We start from the raw sequence: 22,172 nt of genomic DNA on the forward strand, positions 1-22,172 counted from the left end.
CCGGGGAAACCAAAGTCCACATCCCCAAGGATGTGGTAAAAGAGTATTACAAGAACGACGATATCCAGCAGTGGTTTAAGGCCTACGAAGTCGCCATGACCTCTCACCGAGTCCCGCAGAAGGATTGGGGGGCTGGCCTAGGGGGCGGTTCTTAAGCGAAGGAAGAGACACCCTGCTAGATCTGCCCTCCATGGTCATGAACTCCTACAGCCACATGAAGGAAGCCCTCGTGGGCCGGTATGGACTCACCCCCGAAATGTACCGACAACGGTTCCGAGATTGTAAGAAGATACCGGGCACCACGTGGGTAGAATACGTGAACTTTTACAGCCGAGCCTTGGACGGGTGGATCAAGGGCAGCAAGGTCTCCACCTTCGAAGAACTGTTTGATCTGATTGCCTGGGAACATTTAGCGGCCAACTGCTTTGTAGAACTGCGCCAGCATCTCCTGGACAGCAAACTCAGCGACCCTCGGAAGCTGGCCGCTGAGGCTGATCGTTGGGTGAATACCCGAGCCACCCGAGGCCCCGTGGGGGACTACGGCCGCCACAATCAAGGCCCCCCCCGCCAGAGGGGCGGAGGGAACCACGGCCGACCAAGAGACTTCCCCGGGGGGTCCTCAACCAGCCCCCCCAGCAGCCCACCAGCGGCGGGTTCAGCCCCGGCTCCAGCAAGCACCGGAGTCGCAGGACGGCTAGGTCCACGAGCTAGGATCACCTGCTTCCGCTGCCAACGGCCCGGACACTACGCCAATGACCCCCAGTGTCCCCAGTATCAGCGAACCACTACGACCAACCCCCCGGTCCGGCAGATGGCCTCCGTAGCTCTGGGGGAAGAGATGGAGGACTCCGAAGAATGGGAACCGGCGGCCGTGGCCCTGGTCTCCCTTGGTGATCGAGAAATGGTCCCCGGGACACCCTTGCCCGCCAACAAAAAGAAATACCGACAGCAAGTGACCATCAACGGCCACCGAGTCGAGGGCCTCCGCGACACCGGGGCGAGTGTCACCGTGGTCCACCGCAGCCTAATTTCCGAAGACCAGATCCTAACTGGTGCCCTCTGTCCGGTCATATCCTCCGACAATTCTGAGAGCCTCTGCCAGATGGCGCTGGTGCCCTTCGAGTGGGGAGGGGTCTCCGGAGAACTGAAGGTAGCGGTCCGGACATCACAGCCCGTAGACTGCCTCCTGGGCAACGACCTGGAGAGTTCCCCGTGGGGGCAAGTAGAACGAAGAGCCCATCTGGAGATGATGGGCCTACCAGAATGGGTCTGCGCCACCACGCGCTCCATGACCGCGCGATTGCCTCTCTCCGAGGGCAGTGAGGCCCTCCTACCGAACACTATCCCCGAGAGCCGGGACACTCTACCAGAAGCGGACAACCCTCCTTCGGAGGGTGAAGAGGACACTAACCCGGGAGAAGGGCCAGAACCTTCCGCCCCGGAGGCCCTGACTGAGCTCGGAGAACTGCCCGAGATGGGCCAGTGGCGCTTTGAGGGGGGGCCCTCCCGGGAAGAATTCTGCCAGGAACAGGCCATTTGCCCCTGCCTCGTGGGACTCAGACAACAAGCCGAAGCCCAAGCCGCCGGTGACCGAACCGGAACCCATTGGATCTATTGGGACAATGGCCTCCTATACAGCGAGCAAAAGTCCGCCGAGGTAGGCGCAGCCCGGGTACTGGTGGTACCCCAGCGTTTCCGGAGCTTCCTCCTGGGCCTGGCCCACGATGTACCCTTGGCAGGACACTTAGGCCAAGACAAGACATATCAGTGATTGGTTATCCACTTCTATTGGCCCAAGATGCGAGCGAATGTGGAAGTACACTGCAAATCCTGCCTCACGTGCCAGGGCAGTGGGAAGAGTGGCGGAAAACGCAAAGCTCCCTTACAACCGTTCCCCGTTGTGAGTACCCCGTTCGAGCGGGTCGGCATCGACATCGTGGGACCCCTGGATCCGAAGACCGCCCAGGGCCACAGGTTCATCCTTGTCCTGGTGGACCATGCCACCCGCTACCCCGAGGCCATCCCCCTCCGCACCGTGACGGCTCCCGTGGTGGGCCGAGCTCTCATGGGGATCTTCTCCCGTGTCGGATTTCCCCGCGAGGTTGTGAGTGATCGCGGCACTAACTTTATATCCCGCTACATGAAGTCCCTGTGGCAGCAGTGCGGAGTCACGTATAAGTTCACGACCCCCTACCACCCCCAGGGAAACGGCCTAGTGGAACGCTTCAACCGTACCCTAAAGGGAATGATCCTGGGCCTCGAAGAGCCCCTGCGCCGGAAATGGGACGTCCTCCTCCCTTGCCTCCTGTTCGCATACCGAGAAGTTCCCCAAAAGTCTCTGGGGTTCAGCCCTTTCGAACTGCTATACGGACATCCCATCCGAGGGCCCCTGAGCCTGGTCAAAGAGGGCTGGGAGACAAGCCCCCGGGGGACACCCCCTGATGTGTTCCGCTACATCCTGGCGCTCCGCAACCAGACGAGGAAGTTCAGAGAACTCGCCGAGGCTAACCTCGAGGCCAGCCAAGAAGAAATGAAGCGCTGGTATGACCAGAACGCAACCCTGGTCGAGTTCCAGCCGGGCCAGCAGGTTTGGGTCATGGCCCCGGTGAAGCCCTGCGCCCTACAAGACAAATGGACTGGTCCCTTCAAGGTGATCCAGCGGAAGAGCCAGGTCACGTACCTGGTCGATGTACAGTCCCCCCGGAACCCCCTCCGGGTCCTCCACGTGAACCGTCTCAAGCCCCACTTTGTGAGAACAGAATTAAGTTTGCTACAGGCCACCGATGATGGGGCGGAAGAAGACACCGAACCCCTGCCTGACCCCCTGTGCGCTAAAGACCTGGATGGCTCCGTGGAGGGAGTAAGACTTTCAACCACCCTCACTCCCCAACAGTCCGACGACTGCCGCCGGCTGCTCAGACAATTCGCAGACCTCTTCTCCCTCATTCCAAGGGTCACCGACTGGTGTGTCCACGACGTGGACACCGGCGACAGCCCGCCTGTGAGGCACCGAGCCTACCGGGTGCCTGACCGGGTCCGCACCTGCATCAAGACCGAGGTACAGAAGATGCTCACCCTTGGAGTAATCGAACCCTCCGACAGCCCCTGGGCCAGCCCGGTGGTCCTGGTCCCGAAGGCGGCTTCCCCGGGGGTCGCCCCCGAACTAAGATTCTGTGTGGACTACCGGGGGCTCAATGCGGTCACCCGGGCATACGCTCACCCTATCCCCCGCGCCGACGAGCTCATCGACCGCCTGGGGGCCGCCCGGTTCCTCAGCACTTTCGACCTGACCTGCGGATACTGGCAGATTGCTCTCACGGAGGGAGCGAAAGAACGCTCTGCCTTCTCCACGCCAGATGGCCACTACCGCTTCAGGGTCATGCCGTTCGGGATGAAGAACGCCCCGGCCACATTCCAGCGGTTGGTGAACAAGGTCCTGGCCGGACTCGAGGAGTTCAGCGCAGCATACCTTGACGACATCGCCGTATTCAGCTCTCAATGGCACGAGCATCTCCAGCACCTCCGACAAGTACTCATGGCCCTGCGCCAAGCCGGCCTAACAGTGAAAGCCAGCAAATGCCAGCTCGGGCAAGGCTCCGTGGTCTACCTGGGGCATCAGGTGGGCAGCGGCCAGGTCGCCCCCCTCCAACCGAAGATCGACGCCATCAAGTCCTGGGAGCCCCCCACCACGCAGACGGAGGTCCGGGCCTTCCTGGGCCTTACAGGGTACTACCGGAGGTTCATTAAAAACTATGGTAGTCTCGCGGGGCCCCTCACGGAGTTGACCTCCAAAAAGCTTCCGAAGAAGGTGCAGTGGACCACCCCGTGCCAGCAGGCGTTCGACGCCTTGAAAACCGCCATGTGCACCGCCCCCGTACTCAAGGCCCCCGACTACTCCCAAGAGTTTGTGGTCCAGACCGACGCCTCCGAGCACGGCATCGGGGCCGTCCTCTCGCAGTTCGACGACAAGGGCATCGATCAGCCCATAGCCTTCATCAGCCGAAGGCTGCTGCCGCGAGAGCAGCGTTGGAGTACTATAGAACGAGAGACCTTTGCCGTAGTCTGGGCCCTCAAGAAACTACGGCCCTACTTGTTCGGAACCCATTTCCGAGTACAGACGGACCACCGGCCCTTGCGGTGGCTAATGCAGATGAGGGGGGAGAACCCCAAGCTACTACGATGGTCCATCTCTCTCCAAGGGATGGATTTCACTGTCGAACATCGCCCCGGGGCGGATCATGCCAACGCCGACGGCCTGTCCCGGTTCTTCCGCTTCGGCGAGGAGAATCCCCCAGTGGATGGGTAGTTCTCCACGCCTTTCAGCTGGGGGGGGGGGGGGACACGTGTGAGACCGGCCTCACGGCGTTGCCCTCCCAATCATCCAGCCAACCTGCAACCACCCTCAAGACACGACATCTCCGACTCCGGCCGCCCCAGCCACCCAGATCCGAGGGCCGGCCAGAGCCCTGACAGACTCGACACCCTACCACGCATGTCCGACCGGGGGAGCGGGAACCCTCGAGCCAGACCAAAAGGCGCCAGCCCAGTCACACCTCGGGTCGCCTTCCCCGGGAAGACTCGATCGGCCACCAGGCCCCTGGGGAGCAGGCGCCTCCCCTGCCGAGCGTCTGGGGTCCCTCCCAGACCCACCTGAAAAGACCAAAGAAGTGAGCGGCAGGAAATCCCGCCGAACCCCCTCCGTCACCCCAGTCCCCCCTCTGCGAGGACCCCGGACTTCAAAGAGCAAGCGGAGTATAACAAGGGGTGCCGGAGAAACGAAGGCGGAGAAGACCTGGAACCATCCGAGCCTGCTGACGCTGTCGCGGCTCCTGAACGCTGAAGTCACCTGGGCCTGCTGAGTGACTCGCGGCCTCTTGCTATCGAACCATCTGAGCCCTGCTGACGAGGTCGCGGCTCCCAAACACTGAACCACCTGGGCCTGCTGAGTGACTCGCGGCCCCCAGCTATTGAACCATCTGAGCCTTGCTGACGGAATCGCGGCTCCCGAACTCCGACCACCTGTGCCTGCTGAGAGACTTGCGGCGCTCCCCTTGAGGACGACTCGGTAAGAGATCGCCCAGAGAATCGACACCCTCCCGCTCGAGGATTGTGAGCTATCCGCAGGGTAGTACGCAGAGACACTATCTTGAAAGACTGTCCCGCTACCCCCATTCCCCACGACCGATTTGTGGTACTTCGTGCCACTGCTGTATTACTTGCATCTTGGATCATAAAGATCCCTTGAAAATCATCGATAAAAAAGACCTATCGTCCTACAAAGAATACGTGTGGTGTCACTCTGTTCGTAGTGTATATCAGGGTGTGCGCGCCTATTTCGGCCTACATGGGAGAGGTGGGTCAAAGGGGTGGGCGAGACGGGCATCGAACCCCCCTCCGGCGAACGCCTTTCCAACACTCTGTCATAGCTTACATCGTCAGCACAAGGAGCACCTCCTCTGCCACAGCTAACAGTGTCAGCACGAGGAGCACCTCCTCTACTATAGCTAGCAGTGTCAGCACGAGGAGCACCTCCTCTGCTATAGCTAGCAGTGTCAGCACGAGGAGCACCTCCACTGCCACTCAGCAGTGTCAGCACTGTGAGCATCTCCTCTGCAATAGGTAGCACCATCTGCACTAGGAGCACCTCCACTGCCACTCAGCAGCGTCAACACTAGGAGCACCTTCACTGCCACAGCTAGCAGTGTCAGCACTAGGAGCACCTCCACAGCCATAACTAGCACCGTCAGCACCAGGATCACCTCCGCTGCATTGGCTAGCAGTGTCAGCACTAGGATCACCTCCACTGCCACAGCCAAGAGTGTCAGCACTAGGATCACCTCCACTGCCATAGCCAACAGTGTCAGCACTAGGAGTACCTCCACAGCCATAGCTAGCAGCGTCAGCACTAGTAGCACCGCCATAGTTAACAGTGTCGGCACTAGGAGCACCTCCTCTGCCATAGTTAATAGTGTCAGCACTAGGAGCACCTCTTCTGCCATAGCTAACAGCGTCAGCATAAGAAGCCTCTGCTTTGCCATAGCTAGCAGCGTCAGCACTAGGAGCACCTCTTCTGCCATAGCTAGCACCGTCAGCACTAGGTGCACCTCCACTGCCATAGCTAGCACCGTCAGCACTAGGAGCACCGCCTCTGCCATAGCTAGCATTGTCAGCGCTAGAAGCACCTGCTTTGCCATAGCTAGCACTGTCAGCACTAGGGGCACCTCCACTGCCATAGCAAGCAGCGTCAGAACTAGGGGCACCTCCACTGCCATAGCTAGCAGCGTCAGCACTAGGGGCGCCTCCACTGCCATAGCTAGCAGCGTCATCACTAGGAGCACCTCCACTGCCATAGCTAGCAGCGTCAGCACTAGGAGCACCTCCACTGCCATAGCTAACAGTGTCTGCACTGAGAGCACCTCCACTGTCATAGCCAGTAGCGTCTACACTAGGGGCACCTCCACTGCCATAGCTAGCAGCGTCAGCACTTGGAGCTCCTCCACTGCCATAGCTAGCAGCGTCAGCACTAGGAGCACCTCCACTGCCATAGGTGGCAGCGTCAGCATTAGGAGCACCTCCACTGCCATAGGTGGCAGCGTCAGCACTAGGGGCACCTCCACTGCCATAGCAAGCAGCGTCAGAACTAGGGGCACCTCCACTGCCATAGCTAGCAGCGTCAGCACTAGGGGCGCCTCCACTGCCATAGCTAGCAGCGTCAGCACTAGGAGCACCTCCACTGCCAAAGCTAGCCGCGTCAGCAGTAGGAGCATCACCTCTGCCATAGCTAGCAGCGTCAGCACTAGGAGCACCTCCACTGCCATAGCTAGCAGCGTCAGCACTAGGAGCATCTCCACTGCCATAGCTAACAGTGTCTGCACTGAGAGCACCTCCACTGTCATAGCCAGCAGCGTCTGCACTAGGGGCACCTCCACTGACATAGCTAGCAGCGTCAGCACTAGGAGCATCTGCACTGCCATAGCTACCCGCGTCAGCAGTAGGAGCACCACCTCTGCCATAGCTAGCAGCGTCAGCACTAGGAGAACCTCCAATGCGATAGCTAGCAGCGTCAGCACTAGGATCACCTCCATTGCCATAGCTAGCAGCGTCAGCACTAGGAGCACCACCTCTGCCATAGCTAGCAGCGTCAGCAGTAGGATCACCTCCACTGCCATAGCTAGCAGCGTCAGCACTAGGAGCACCACCTCTGCCATAGCTGGAAGCATCAGCACTAAGAGCACCTCCACTGCCATAGCAAGCAGCGTCAGAACTAGGGGCACCTCCACTGCCATAGCTAGAAGCATCAGCACTAAGAGCACCTCCACTACCACAGTCCTGCTACCCCTTCACAGCCTACCAAGTCCTACTACCCCTGCCTAAACAGGGGCTCCGGTGGTGGCCAGAACAGAGGGTAACGTCAGCCCTCATGCTGGTTCTTCACCAGGTGAACACCTCATCCTCAAGAACTAGCTTACTGTAGAAAAGCATTACCAGGCCTTTGCCCCTGACATGATGGGTGGGGCTGACAGGTTGAAGTGGCTTCCATGTAGTGAAGGTTAGAGCTGTGCCAGAGGCCACAGACATACTCCATCATGGCATCTTCACAGGCAGCCTGAACTTGCGTCAACCCTGGGCAGCGTATCTGGAGCACTTTAAAATATATATACAGTCTTAAGTAAAAACACTTTTAATAGTAAATGTAATTTAGACACCCATCTCCTTGCTAGGTTACGGAATGTTATCTGTTTTTTTATTTAAATACCACTTACCACAGAAAAACAACACTAAATTATTTTCTTTTTTCACTTCAAGAGCACATTGATTTTTTTAAAAACACAACAAAGATAATGGGGGAATAAAGCAGCACTGGCAAAAGCTGTCGCTGTGGCACTGGCATTGGCAGCGGGCACTGGCTGCGGCGCTGGAAGCAGACACAGGCGCTGGCAGCAGCACCGTCTGTGGCGCTGGCTGCAACACAGGCAGTTGCTGTGGCACTCGCTGTGGCACTGGCTTTGGCAGCTGCACTGGTTGGGGCACTGGCAGCGGGCACTGGCTGCGGTGCTGGCAGTGGGCACTGGCTGAGGCGCTGGTACCGGCGCTTGCAGCAGCACTGTGTGGCACTGGCTGCGGCACAGGCAGTTGCTGTGGCACTGACATTGGCAGCTGCACTGGTTGCGGCACTGGCTGCGTGCACCGGCTGCGGCACTGGCATTGGCAGCTGCACTGGTTGCGGTCCTGGCAGCGGCGCTGGCACTGGCACCGCCACTGGTAGCAGCACTGTCAAAAACTGCCAAGGGTGGTCCCTTTCAGGAGTGCCAGACCCTGGCCTCCTCTGCCTCCCGAATCCCACTTCTTTATTTCAGGGTCACAAGAGGAAAGTAAGGATTCGCGTCAGCTCCGCGGAGCTGGGGAGGTTTACACCGCAATGAAGACTCCCAGGAGTGATTGATCTTCCTGCCTCAGTCTTGGGATATCCAGCCTGAACACACTGCAGCCCATGTCCCCCCGGAGCGGCAGTGTTAGAAATGGACTTCAGCAGAAGAAACAAGAGGTTTAGGCAAAGCTGCTGTTGAACGAAGCCTGGTCCGATGGTGGGAAAGTCCTGCAGTCCGCGTATAGACTGCAATGGCTAGGAAAGGTGCAGAGATCCCCGGGTGGCTGCCCTGCATGTGTCAGTCGTCGAGAAGGAAGGGGCGCACTGTCTTCCCAGAAGGGTCATTGGATCTTTGAGAACACTACATTATGCAGGACACTCAGGAGCACTCTACACCCTCAGACTGCTTCGATTCCTGACCTCGGCAGAGATGAAGAGGCCCCACGACAGCTGGCAACAAGCAGAAAAAATGCAGTGAACATGCAGTGAAAATGGAGTGAACATCCACTGAACATGTAGTAGACATCCACTGAACATGCAGTAGACATCCACTGAACATGCAGTAGACATCCACTGAACATGCATTAGACATCCACTGAACATGCATTAGACATCCACTGAACATGCAGTAGACATCCACTGAACATCCAGTGAACAGGTAGTAGACATCCAGTGAACAGGCAGTAGACATCCAGTGAACAGGCAGTAACATGCGGTGAACATACAGTAGACATGCGGTGAACATCCAGTAGACATGCGGTGAACCTCCAGTAGACATGCGGTGAACATGCAGTGAACAAGCAGTAGACATCCAGTGAACAGGTAGTAGACATGCAGTGAACAGGCAGTAGACATGCAGTGAACATGCAGCAGCCAGGCAGTAGACATGCAGTGAACAGGCAGTAGACATGCAGTGAACAGGCAGTAGACATGCAGTGAACAGGCAGTAGACATGCAGTGAACAGGCAGTAGACATGCAGTGAACAGGCAGTAGACATGCAGTGAACAGGCAGTAGTCATCCAGTGAACAGGCAGTAGACATGTAGTGAACAGGCAGTAGTCATCCAGTGAACAGGCAGTAGAGATGCAGTGAACATCCAGTAGTCATCCAGTGAACAGGCAGTAGACATACAGTGAACAGGCAGTAGACATGCAGTGAACATGCAGTAGGCATCCAGTGAACATGCAGTGAACAGGCAGTAGACATCCAGTGAACATACCTGACGTCAGGCAGCCCACGAGGAATAAGGCGTGACGTGTCTCAGCTGTGAAGGATAGCTCTTCCACTGCTGCCTTCAGAGTGGGGTCAGCGCACCGCAACCTACAGCTCCCTTTCCTTATTTTCAGAGACATTTCCATGAGACGTAGGAAGAGCAGGTGAGGACGCACTGGGGACCGGAGAGTAGAGAGCTGCACATATGATGACCTGAAAAGGGAAACCTTCAGCCTGGCTGGGTGTTCGGTGTCCAAACACCAGAGGGTGGCGCACAGACGCCGGTGCCCACAAGACCCACGGCCCAAACCTGAGGCATCTGCTGTACAGAAAGACTGGGACACACTGCAGTCAGAAACCCAGGAAGGATGAACCTCCCTGCAAAGAGGAGTCAAAGGACGACGCGCAGGCGGTTTAGTGCATCCGCGGCCTCGGATGAGGTGGGGGGCCAGGCCTTCAGTCTGGCAGGCTCGGACACACAGCATCCCCAATTCAGTGGTGGCCTTCTAATTCAGCCCCACCTCCAAAATACAGTGGATACGGTGAGAAATTTAGGGATCATGTTGGATTCCACTCTATCCTTCCACAAGCAAGCCCTTGCGGTGGCGGGTACTTGCTTCCAAACGATAAAAACTGTGAGAACGTTTTTTGATCTTCTTCCGTAACCCGCTAGGAAAACTGTTACAGCTGCTTTAATTCTATCTCGTTTGGACTATTGTAATAGTCTGTACGCAGGACTGTCCAGAATGCTGCAGCGAGGTGGTTTCTGAAATTGCCAAAAGGCTCCTCCTAAGCAGCAGCACTAAGAACCCTTCACTGGCTGCCTATTCACAAGAGGATTCTCTTCAAAATCCCGACTATCACGTACAGAGCCACAGGACCAGGATACCCGAGATCTAGAATCACACCGTACACTACCAATCGCGTCCTGCGGTCATCCGCGGAGAATCTGCTAGCACCCCCGTCCTTTAAACTGAAAACGAGAGGGGGCAAGACAATGGCGGTGTTAGGAACAAAAGCATTCAATTTCCTGCTCACCCAGCTTAGACACACAAACATTGAACCCACTTTTAAGAAGCTCTTAAAGACCTGGATTTTTACCATACCAGACAACACTGTTTTATTTCTCATTTTATCCCTTGATTTTAGTATCTCAACCTGGTTTTTCCCCTACTGCAGATTATCAGATATTGTTTCGCTAGCGCCAAGATGCTCCTTGGAGTGAACGTTGCGCTTTACAAATACCATCATTCATTCATTCATCAGTGCGGAAGCGCAGGCTCCTGTGTGCGGGTGATAGAAGGGAGGAGCATCAAATGGCAAACAAGCACTATCAAAGCAAACCTTGCCGATGTTGATGTTGATTTATGGCTGGCACAGGAGTGTGTACGTCATGCATAGAACGCCAATTCTGCAATGGGTTTTCTATGCATCGCCATTTTTAATTTATGATCTAACATGGCGGACAGCCACGTTATTAGACCGGTAAATCAAAAGCAAGGGGGAACAAGCATTTAGAATGCAATAGGTCTTGCAGTGACATTATTTTGAGCTATTGGCATTGTAAATGACATTGTTTTTTTGCTTTTTTCCCTTCATGAAACATTAAGCAAATACTGTAATGCAAAATGGCAATAGCTAACTTTTTTGTAATTGCGAAATCTATTGCATTGCATTTGTACTAGTGTAAGTTATCGGTATTGTAAATGGTGCTGGCTTTTATTAATGTGATATTTGTTTTACTACATAAATATAATGCCTTTAACCCCTTCCCCGCTCATGACGGAACCGTTCCGTCATGAGCCACGGTTGGCGTGTGCTCATGACGGAACGGTTCCGTCATGACAATCCTGTTGGCGGCCGCTCCGCCTGCGCGGCGCTGTTTCCCCGCCTGTGCGGTGCGACAACGCAAATGGGCGGAGTCATGACGGAACCGTTCCGTCATGAGCACAGCTCAACTGTGGCTCATGACGGAGCGGCTCCATCATGAGCACAGGCCCACCGCGCTGCCCCCCTGCCCCCCCCAGCGCTGCAGCGGAATGTCCGCAGCAGCGAAGGGGTTAAAATGTTAATACCCTACCATTTCGAAATAAGGACTGTGAGTGGATATTACATATACCCATGCATTGTGTAATAAGGACTGTGAGTGGATATTACATATACTCACCCATTCTGTAACAAGTACTCTGGATATTAGATTTCTGTTACTGTAGATATTGCTGTGAGATCACTATTACTGCACATATAGGTGAGATCACCATTAGGGGTGGGCGGAATTTGCGAAGTCGCGCTACGCAAAGCTCCGCAAAACAGTACAAAATATCCGCGAGCACGCAAAAGTTCTGCGAACACGCGGAATTGCTTGTTCCGCCCGTTCGCAATGCTTTTTTCCTGTTCACGAACGCTGTTTGTGTGCTCGGGAAGTAATAGCTCGTGAACACGCATTTTAAAAGTGCGAACAAGCAAAAAATTCCGCAAAATCTTTGGTAATTCCGCATTCTCCACGGAACGCGAAATTACCCAAATTCCGTGAGCGGAACGGAATTTACCGCCCAGGCCTAATCACTATTACTGCACATATAGGTGTGAGATCACCATTACCTTCAGATAGGTGTGACATTACTATGACTGCAGTTACAGGTGTGTTATCACTATCAGTGCAGATAAAACTTGAAAACAAGATACACTCTGGGTATCAATTGTTGCTTCCAACATGGACACCAGGATCATACGGAGACGAGAGGGTCGCAGCGCAGTCGCGTTTCAGTTGCTGTCAGAGGTAGTAGGGAACCTCAAAGTGGTCTCTCGATCACATGCCTTTCTCCGGTGTGAGGCACTTTTCCTGAGCATTTTTGCAATAGTGACAGCACATTTTGCATTAGTCTTAAACAGATATGTGCTCTTATTGTCAACTGGAAAATATGTTGTGTACACTGCCAGTGGTTGCAAATATTGGTTTTGGGATATTCATGAGTCACAAAAAGTCAATGCAAAATTGTCCAGAACCAACACAAATTTCGTAATGCTAACATAATGTATGCCTGGTGCCTCACTGCACGAATGAACCCACAATTGGATGGACCGGAGTTTAATCTTATGGTGGCAGCTTTACATTTCGGCTGGCCCACTCAGCATTTCATCCTTGCGAGGTTGATTTAATGTATACATTGAATTGAGTCACAATATACTTCTGCTATTCAGTACCAAGATACCTTCCTGTTTGAACGTGCACTTTAAAACACTCATGTTATTTTATGGTAATATGACCCAAGGTGTATCCCTAGGGGGAGCTTTCATGTGTCCTAAGGCAGAGCTGTTTTCGTATAATTCATTAAAATGCATGATCCCCATCAAACTTGCCGAATCCATGACTGTCACCCAGTTTAAGCAGCACTTTAAGCATTAATCCTAAACCTTTCATAATCACAGAAAGAATGTGACTCCGTGAGAAGGAAAGCCCTCCCTTTATGGTCCGTGCTCACTTCATTTTCACAGCAACAGTGATGCAAAGTGCATTTTAAATCTATATTAAGCGAGGAAAGAATGCGAGAGGATAAGGCAACCAAGCCGGCGGACACATGCGGATTTCTTAGCGCTTCTCCTGGGGTGCGAGCTGTTCTCTCAGCAAAACCACATCAATAGTACCAATAAGAGAAAAATAATGTTTTATACAGAACACCATCAATCAACCAAATTACATCTAGTGCACTTCGTAGTGACAAAGGAGACTTTGGAGATCATAGCTCCTTCCATTGAATGGCTCAGGCAGGGTGAGATAAAATGAGGTTTATGAATACGCACTGCCATTGGTCAATTTGGAGCATGCCACAAGATCTGCAGCCAAAGAGCACGGCAAGGATGATAGACTTTGCTGACAATGCCTCAAATGACTTTTGCGACAGCTACATGGAATAAAGTGTTTAATATAGTGATTTTAATGTGCTGTGCCATGTGCACAAAGTGGGCATGCATGCACGATATGCAAACAACAGTTATGTGTTTCTAAAATTGTTCCGTTCGCTGCATTTCACACTATTTCACAAGCGACGACCTTTGCTTTGTTTGTACTTTTTAAAGTGATGGAGTTTGGACTGACTGACGCTTGGGAAGAACAATTCAGAGAGAGTCACTCATAGAATATGCGATCGCTGTTGCATGCCTTGTCTATGATTAAAAAAAAAAATCATACCACCCAGGACCACTGTTTTCTTAATGGGGGCAAAGGGCTGGGGACGCAGTCTGCTGTACATTGAGCTGCGCAATTCAGGGAGATCGCGTTTATGTCTGTGACGTCGCAGCGGAGACGCTCTACCCACCGCAGCACACAAATGCATTTTACTGACTTTCACTTGGTTATCAATAAGTGCAAGAGACAGGAAAGAGGTATGCAACCAGCGGCAGACACATACATGGACAGCCCAGGCAAAGGGGAGGAGGGGCCGAAGAACCCGACAGATTAGCTCTAATGACCTCTGACATCTCCACTCCAATAACCAGACGGGCGAGCACAATGTTTTGTCTCAATTTTCTGGTCTTTAAAATGTCAAGGCAAATAACTTTCCGATAGCCGCTGCTTAGACTCAGCTGCCTGGCGGCCGACAGGCTTCTCTGCTACGTAAGTGAGAGAAATCCTATCACTGGGTAGCGAATATCAGCAAACTCCCCCGAGGTCTGCGAGAAGTGTGTGTGAGTAAGTGAGTGTGTGAGTGTGTGTTTTCCTAGTACGGGTGAGTTGATAATGAAACAAAACTCCCATGCTAACCAATGACAGCCACTGGCCTTTAGTTCAGTAACACAATGCAACACTTAGGCAAAGAATAAAAAAATAGAGATAGCGTCTTTCTTCCGTCACTTCGGCACATACACAAAACACTTCTGTCACTCGGAGCAGCCTCCTTCGTACCCTAGTTGGGGTTAATCATCTAACAAGATTTGTAATACATCTTGTTTGATAATCTGAAAGGTCCTACCGTGGGAAGCAACGGCTCCATCTGTGCTCCGTGGTCCTTGAGCTCCATGTTTTCGGGATGAACCACTCTCTTCCCTGGAGTCAGCTGCACCTTTCGCTCCGTGTTCCTTCTCCGCAATGGCTTCAGCGCAGCACAGCTGAGCAGCGGTGTTTAGCATGTGAGTGAGGAATCCCTGAAGCAGGGGGCAGCCCCACTCTCAGACTCATCCCAGTCACATGGCCAGCACTCACTGCCGAGCTGGGACATGCAAAATAAGCACTTGCCATTGCGGAAAGGCAACCGCGCTTGGCACAGACTAACTCGTACACATACACGCCCTCTTGAGATAAGAAATTGCTTCACGACAGCCGTGAAGCAGACGACCCAGTCCGGTTGGGCTGTCCAAAAGGGAGACAGGGCGGTAACCAAGAAGCATCCTTTTCAATGGGAAGCCAGGGTTTAGTATAAACATGAATGCGACCCAATGAAAATGATGAGTGGGGCTTCAAGTCCCCGTCTGAAATCTCCTCGATCACAAGTGCCCTCGCAGAGCGAGTGGCGCATGCGCGCTGCAACGCTAGGCGAGACCTAAAAAGTGAAGGAAGTGGCCCGGCAGCACTTAGCAGCTGATGTGCCTTCATAAATAAGGGAAAATCAAATGTATAGTGGGGAAGGGATGAGAGTGAAAATAGAGCATGTGGGAAAGGGACCGAACAGAAATAAGGAAGGCAGAAAGTAAGGAACAATGCAACAAAAAAGTCTCCTCAAGTTAGCAGTGGAAGGATACTACACATCCACTCGGAACACAGTGAAACCGAAATACTGCTGTCTGCGACAAACACAAGCACTGAGAGGAAAGCATGGGCCCTTGGATAAACAAACGAAAACAAGCCATCCACTCCTGACCCAGGGGTGACCCAAAGTCCACTCAAGTATAGCCTATGCATTGGACACAATAGGTCTCGCCAACAGACTGTCAAAGCTGCCTGTAGTCGAGGCCTAAAGGGACGGTAGAGTAGAGAGGTGTCGATGCAGGAAATAACAGACAGCAAGAGACGACCACTTCCATGCGCTCTTTGGAGAGTCAGACAGTTCTAGCAATGCCTGTATCATGCCATGTTAACATACAACCATGACTTCTACGAAAAGCCCTCGTTTGCAAACCTTGCACTCGGTACTCACTGTGAGGATTGTCCAAGACCGCCTTGGAAATAGCCGCCTCCAAGTCTACGAGTTGGATTTCTTCCCGGTCCGTCTGCTTCTGCCAAAACTCCAGAGCTAGGCGGTTGATCTGCTCGCCCCCGGCATTGCTGTACGGAAGGTAAAGGGTAGAAGCCATCAGGCAGGGAGCACGCCTCATGTGGGCACAAGACTAGCAGAGGACAGGGTCTGGCAAACTAGCCAGCAGCTTCTACCTACACTTTCAAGAGTAGCAAAGATTCAAAACTGCTCGTGTAAGTGCTGCCACTCACAGGTTCCACAACCCATGTTTATGGCCTTCATCGTAGAACCAATTAGATAACTTCAAAACATGTATGTATGTATGTATGCGTACTCGAGGGCATCGACCTGAGCATTCGGCTGGCAACGAAAAGTTTCCCACAGATATGACCTGTCCCAGCCCTGGCAACGAAAAGTATCCCACAGATATGACCTGCCCAAGCCCTGGCAAAGAGAAGTATACCACAGGTACGACATGTCTGCGCCCTGGCATGAGAAGTATGCCACAGGTATGACCTGTCCTAGTCCTGGCAAAGAGAAGTATCCAACAGGAATGACCCATCCGAGCCCTGGCATGAGAAGTATCCCACAGATATTGCCTGTCCAATCTCTGGCATGAGAAGTATCCCACAGGTATGACCTGTCCTAGCCCTGGCAAAGAGAAGTATCCCACAGGTATGACCCATCAGAGCCCTGGCATGAGAAGTATCCAACAGGCATGACCCATCTGAGCCCTGGCATGCAAAGTTTCCCACAGGTATCACCTGCCCGAGCCCTTGCGACGAGAAGTATCCCACAGGTATGACCCTTCCGAGTCCTGGCATGAGAAGTATCCCACAGGTATCACCTGCCCGAGCCCTGGCAAAGAGAAGTATCCCACAGATATGACTTGTCTGAGCCCTGGCAACGAGAAGAATCCCACAGATATGACCTGTCTGAGCCCTGGAATGAGAAGTATCCCACAGATATGACCTGTCCGAGCCCTGGCATGAGAAGTATCCCACAGGTTTCACCTGCCCGAGCCCTGTCAACGAGAAGTATCACACGGATATGACTTGTCCGAGCCCTGGCATGAGAAGTATCCTACAGATATGACCTGTCCGAGCCCTGGCATGAGAAGTATCCCACAGATATGACTTGTCCGAGCCCTGGGACTGAGAGATATACCACAGATATGACCTGCCTGAGCCCTGGCAACAATATGAATCCCAGAGATTGTACCTGTCCAAGCCCTGGCAATGAGAAGTATCCCACAGATAGGACTTGTCCGAGCCCTGGCAACAAGACGTATCTCACAGATATGACCTGTCCGAGCCCTGGGATGAGAAGCATCTTACAGGTATCACTTGCCAGAGCCCTGGCAAAGAGAAGTATCCCACAGGTCCGACATGTCCGAGCCCTGGCACGAGAAGTATCCCACAGATATGACCTGTCCAAGCCCTGACATTGAACTAGTAGATGGCTCCAATTCACGCAGTTTCCTTGGTAGCAACTTCTGTAAAATGCCCAAATATGTATGCAAAGTTATGTATTTCGCAAAACAGTAGCTTTGGCATTTTGTACTATTTTAGTGTGAAATGTGTTTGCATACCCACTTTTGGGACAGGGATGAATTTCTTGATATATAGATGTATCTCTCTCTCTATATACATCTCTCTCTCTCTATATCTCTCTGTATCTCTATCTATCTATCTATCTATCTATCTATCTATCTATCTAATAAAAATGTCACGAAGATTCGTCAACCGGCGCCAAAGTTATTCCAAATAGAATGTTACGGATTTCCTATGGAAAATAGGTTCTAACTATAACTACCTACTGGCTATCGCCAGTAGGTAATAATAGATATATATTATCTACTGGCGGTCGCCAGTAGATAGTTATAGTTAGGACCGTGTTTCCATAGGAAATCCGCAACATTCTATTTTGAATAACTTTGGTGCCGATTGACGAATCCTCGCGAAATTCTCAAAATAGGTGGGGCGCTCCGCTCCGCTCCTTCCCTGAAAGTCTCGGGGGGATTCGTCAAGCGGGGGCTGAGAAAAAGGGGGGGTCCCAAAACGCGTTTTCCCCATGCATTTTTCCATAGGACCTTTAGTCCGAGCTACAGTATGAACGGCTGAACAGAATTACTTGAAATTTGGCAGAGAGGTAGCCCTCAGTTCTGGGATGTGCCTTTTGAAGGTCTTGTGTAATAGCATTTAAATCAATATATATATCTATAGGCGCGCTCCGAGCGCGTACCGTAAGCTTACGATTCTGATTGGTTGTTAGATCTTAGTAAACATTCGAATCGGTCGAAACCAGGAAGTGGCGGCCGCCATTTTGTCTCTCGCAGTCTGAGGGGGTGAAAAACAAAGGTGGATAACTTGTAAAGCGGGCAGGCTGGACAGTTCCTGACCCCCTAGCCTTGGTCAGGGGGTCCCAGAAGGACCCCCAAGGGCAAAAATGTATTTTAAATTTTTTATGAAAAATCGCGGAGTGCGCGTAGCGTCCGCGCACGGTAGAAACGGAAAAATTCCGCGAACTACGTAACGTGGGCGTTCGGTGCGCGAAGCGCACCGAACGCCCACAGTGCGCGCACGGTGCGCGAAGCGCACTGTACGCGCACGGTGAAAAACCTTTAAAAAAAAAACCAAATAAATAAATACATAACTTAGCATTTAAAAAACCGTACAAATTCACTGAAAAAACCATAGGTTTCACACACGTTATAGTTAGGAATTAGCATTTAAAAAACCTTGCAAATTCACTTAAAAAACCATAGGTTTCACACATGTTATAGTTAGCTGGGCATTTCACTTGTGAAAAACCAATGAAATTCCCCCGTTATAGTTAGTGCAGGCAACTATAACTCACGCGACCGCAATCCTCTGCTGATGACGTCAGATATTACATCACTGATGACATGTGTTTTTCTGAAAAAAAAATATTTGTAATATATGTATAGCTAAAGATTAATGGAAGAAGACATGGGTAAATAAGTGTCTAAATACAGTGATGTAATATCTGACGTCATCAGCAGAGGATTGCGGTCGCGTGAGTTATAGTTGCCTGCACTAACTATAACGGGGGAATTTCATTGGTTTTTCACGAGTGAAATGCCCAGCTAACTATAACATGTGTGAAACCTATGGTTTTTTAAGTGAATATATATATATAAAACACACAAAGTCATGCCTATGGTGAGCAGCAGCTGCTCGCGTTTTGTTAGTTTGTATTCTTTCCGTGCTCTTCTTATAGGATTTTTACATACAGTCTCAAATATGTGCATGATGAAAGTACAGGCTTTTTGTATGATAACTGGAATGCAAAATGCCAAAAACGACATCAGCGTAAATACAATTTCAGCTGGGCCTGCATGCAGTTGGTTCGCTTCCTTAATCTTAGGAACTCTAGACCCGGGTAAGTAAATGGAAGCCACTACTGATCGTGACTTACCCTCATTGGGCGGTTTATGGTACCTGGATGAGGGGCGGTGGTGTTCACTGACCTACTGCATCTTAGGTGTCATCTTGTCCATCCTAGTTTCTTCAAAGAGCGACTCTCAGACACCAACGACATCACCGCAGGCTTCTCTGCCCGAGTGCTCCCTTCGGCTGGACACCACTCCTGTCTTTGGCGAAGCAACAGACTATGGATTTAACAGTAATTCTCCTTTCATTGCCAACTGTATGTGTGGGTCTCCGAGAAGGCGCCGGAGTGCGGTACAAGGACAGGAAGTGCAGAAAGCACCCAGACACAGAGTCTCACAGAAGCGGGACAGGGCTTTGGTAACGTCCACCTTCTGGTTCCCTCTGATGAGAAGCGCAGACACAGGGCTTCCTCTCCAGTGGTTAGGACTAAGCGGACACCACCACACACATCTGGTCCAGCAACCCCCAGAAACTGGCACCTCCCAGGAATGAGAGTCGTCCAGGACTCAGTACCAGCAGCAGAGCATGTGCATCCTGGACACACCGCAGATAGGGGACATTATGTATGTCAGGAGCAGTGCATAGGTGAAGGCGAGAGGCTGAGCTGTAGGGGCAGAGTAGGGTTAGAGTCAGAGAGCACAGATGGGATGCTGGACGTCCTCACTTCCCCAATGCTTGTTGCTTTTAGATTTCAGTCAGTGACGGGCAGTTCCCCACCTGCTCCACAGGCGGCAGGAGATGGAACCTTTTCTGTTGGATAGTAGAGCTTCTTGGATGACAGGGAGTATGAGGGTGGGGGGCAGAAGGACGAGGTAGCAGACCCCAAATATGAGGAAGCGGGCCTCAAACATGAAACTGAGGCCTGAGCATTAGGCCATCGCTAAAGGCAACGCAGTTGTCACAAATAGTGACGCAGGGGTCACAAAAGAAAGTGCAGCGGGCACCAACTAACGCAGCAGGCACCAACTAACGCAGCAGGCACCAACTAACGCAGCAGGCACCAACTAACGCAGCAGGCACCAACTAACGCAGCAGGCACCAACTAACGCAGCAGGCACCAACTAACGCAGCAGGCACCAACTAACGCAGCAGGCACCAACTAACGCAGCAGGCACAAACTAACGCAGCAGGCACAAACTGTAACGCAGCAGGCACAAACTGTTGCGCAGCAGGCACAAACTGTTGCGCAGCAGGCACAAACTGTTGCGCAGCAGGCACAAACTGTTGCGCAGCAGGCACAAACTGTTGCGCAGCAGGCACAAACTGTTGCGCAGCAGGCACAAACTGTTGCGCGGTACAAAAGCGCAGTGGTCACAAAAGGTAGTATGGTGGCCACAAAAGGTAGCACGGTGGTCTCAAAAGGTAGAACGGTGGTCACCAACGGTGATGTTGTGGTCACAAAAGGAAGCGCAGTAGCCACAAAAGAAAGCGCAGTAGCCACAAAAGGAAGCACAGTAACCACGAACTAACGCGGTGGGCACAAACTAAGGTGACACAGTAGCCACAAAAGGTGACACAGTAGCCACAAAAGGTGACACAGTAGCCACAAAAGGTGACACAGTAGCCACAAAAGGTGACACAGTAGCCACAAAAGGTGACACAGTAGCCACAAAAGGTGACGCAGTAGCCACAAAAGGTGACGCAGTAGCCACAAAAGGAGACACAGTAGCCACAAAAGGTGACGCAGAACATCCTGAATGAAATGTCGCATGGGAGGAGAAGGCAATGAAGCTCTCCTAGGATTGGGCTGATGACCCCCTTCTCAGCGGGATGGGTGGAGTCATGAGTGGGTCAGTGTCAAGCACTGAAGGCAGGGTTGCCTCTCAGGCCTGCGCTGATGATCCCCTTCACAGCAGGATGGGTGGAGCCATGGATGGGTCACTGTGGAGCGCCGAAGACAGGGTAGCCTCTGTTAGTCTTGGGCTGATGATCCCCTTCACAGCGGGATGGGTGGAGCCATGCATGGGTCAGTGTTGAGTGCTGAAGCCAGGGTTGGCCTCTCTTAGGCTTGGGCTGATGACCCCTTCACAGCGGGATGGGTGGAGTCATGAGTGGGTCAGTGTCGAGCGCCGAAGGCAGGGTTGCCTCTTTTAGGCCTGGGCTGATGATACCCTTCACAGCGGGATGGGTGGAGCAGTGTATGGAGCTGGAGGGGAAAGTCGTTCCAGGTCTTGGCAGCGATGTAGGAGGAGTGTCCACCGCGGCAGATGGCAAGGGCGAGTAAAGAGGAGCACAGGTGTCTAGCGGGTTGGTGGAAGTTCAGTCAGTGGTTGAGGTAGGCAGGTCCTAGGTCGTGGAGGGCTTTGTAGGCATGCGTGAGGATCCTGAACTGGCATATTTTCTGGATGGGGAGCCAGTGGAGGTCTCTCAGGTGGGTGGGGGGCGATATGTGTTCGTTTGGTGAGGTCCAAGATGAGTCTGGCTGCAGAATTCTGTATGGTCTGGAGTCTTCTGAGGAGCTGGGTGGAGATGCCGGAGTAGAGGGCATTGCCAAAATAGAGGCGGCTGGTGACGGGGGCCTGGGTGACTGTCTTTCTGGTGTTTGTTGAAATCCATCTGAAGATTCTGCAGAGCATCCAAAGTGTGTGGAAGCAGAAGGAAGCGTCGGCGACTTGTCATTTTATGGTCAGTTGGCTGTCGAGGAAGATGCGGAGATTGAGTGCGTGGTCGGTCAGTGTGGGTCTGAGTTTTAAAGGCCCTTAACTGTGGTCCCATGCAGAGGTGTTCTTCCCGAAGATCAGCTCTTCAGTTTTGTCGGATAGGAGTTGTAGCCAGTTGTCCCTCACCCATTCGGCTACAATGGTCATGGCGTTACAGAAGTTGGTTTTGGAGGAGTCCTCTGTGAGTGAGAGGATCAGCTGAGTGCCGTCTGAGTAGGAGATTCTGTTGAGTCCATGGGATATGGCAGCATCTGCGAGGGGGATCATGTAGATGCTGAACAGGTTGGGTCTGAGGGATGAACCTTGTGGTACACCGCATATGTCGTCTTTGGATGCACAGGTGAA

At 52.6% G+C, this 22,172-nt stretch overlaps 1 protein-coding gene across 1 annotated transcript in view; it reads right to left on the bottom strand.

The window, feature by feature from the left end:
* TOR2A (torsin family 2 member A) overlaps positions 1–22,172 on the bottom strand; it is a 119,176-nt gene that overhangs the window by 16,343 nt on the left and 80,661 nt on the right. The window contains exon 4 of the mRNA XM_085614132.1: positions 15,713–15,840. Within this exon, the coding sequence (XP_085470258.1) occupies positions 15,713–15,840 (128 nt within the window). The remainder of the gene's footprint in view (positions 1–15,712; positions 15,841–22,172) is intronic.

This window comes from Triturus cristatus, chromosome 1_2, assembly GCF_964204655.1.
Source record: "Triturus cristatus chromosome 1_2, aTriCri1.1, whole genome shotgun sequence".
Taxonomy (NCBI): Eukaryota; Metazoa; Chordata; class Amphibia; order Caudata; family Salamandridae; genus Triturus; species Triturus cristatus.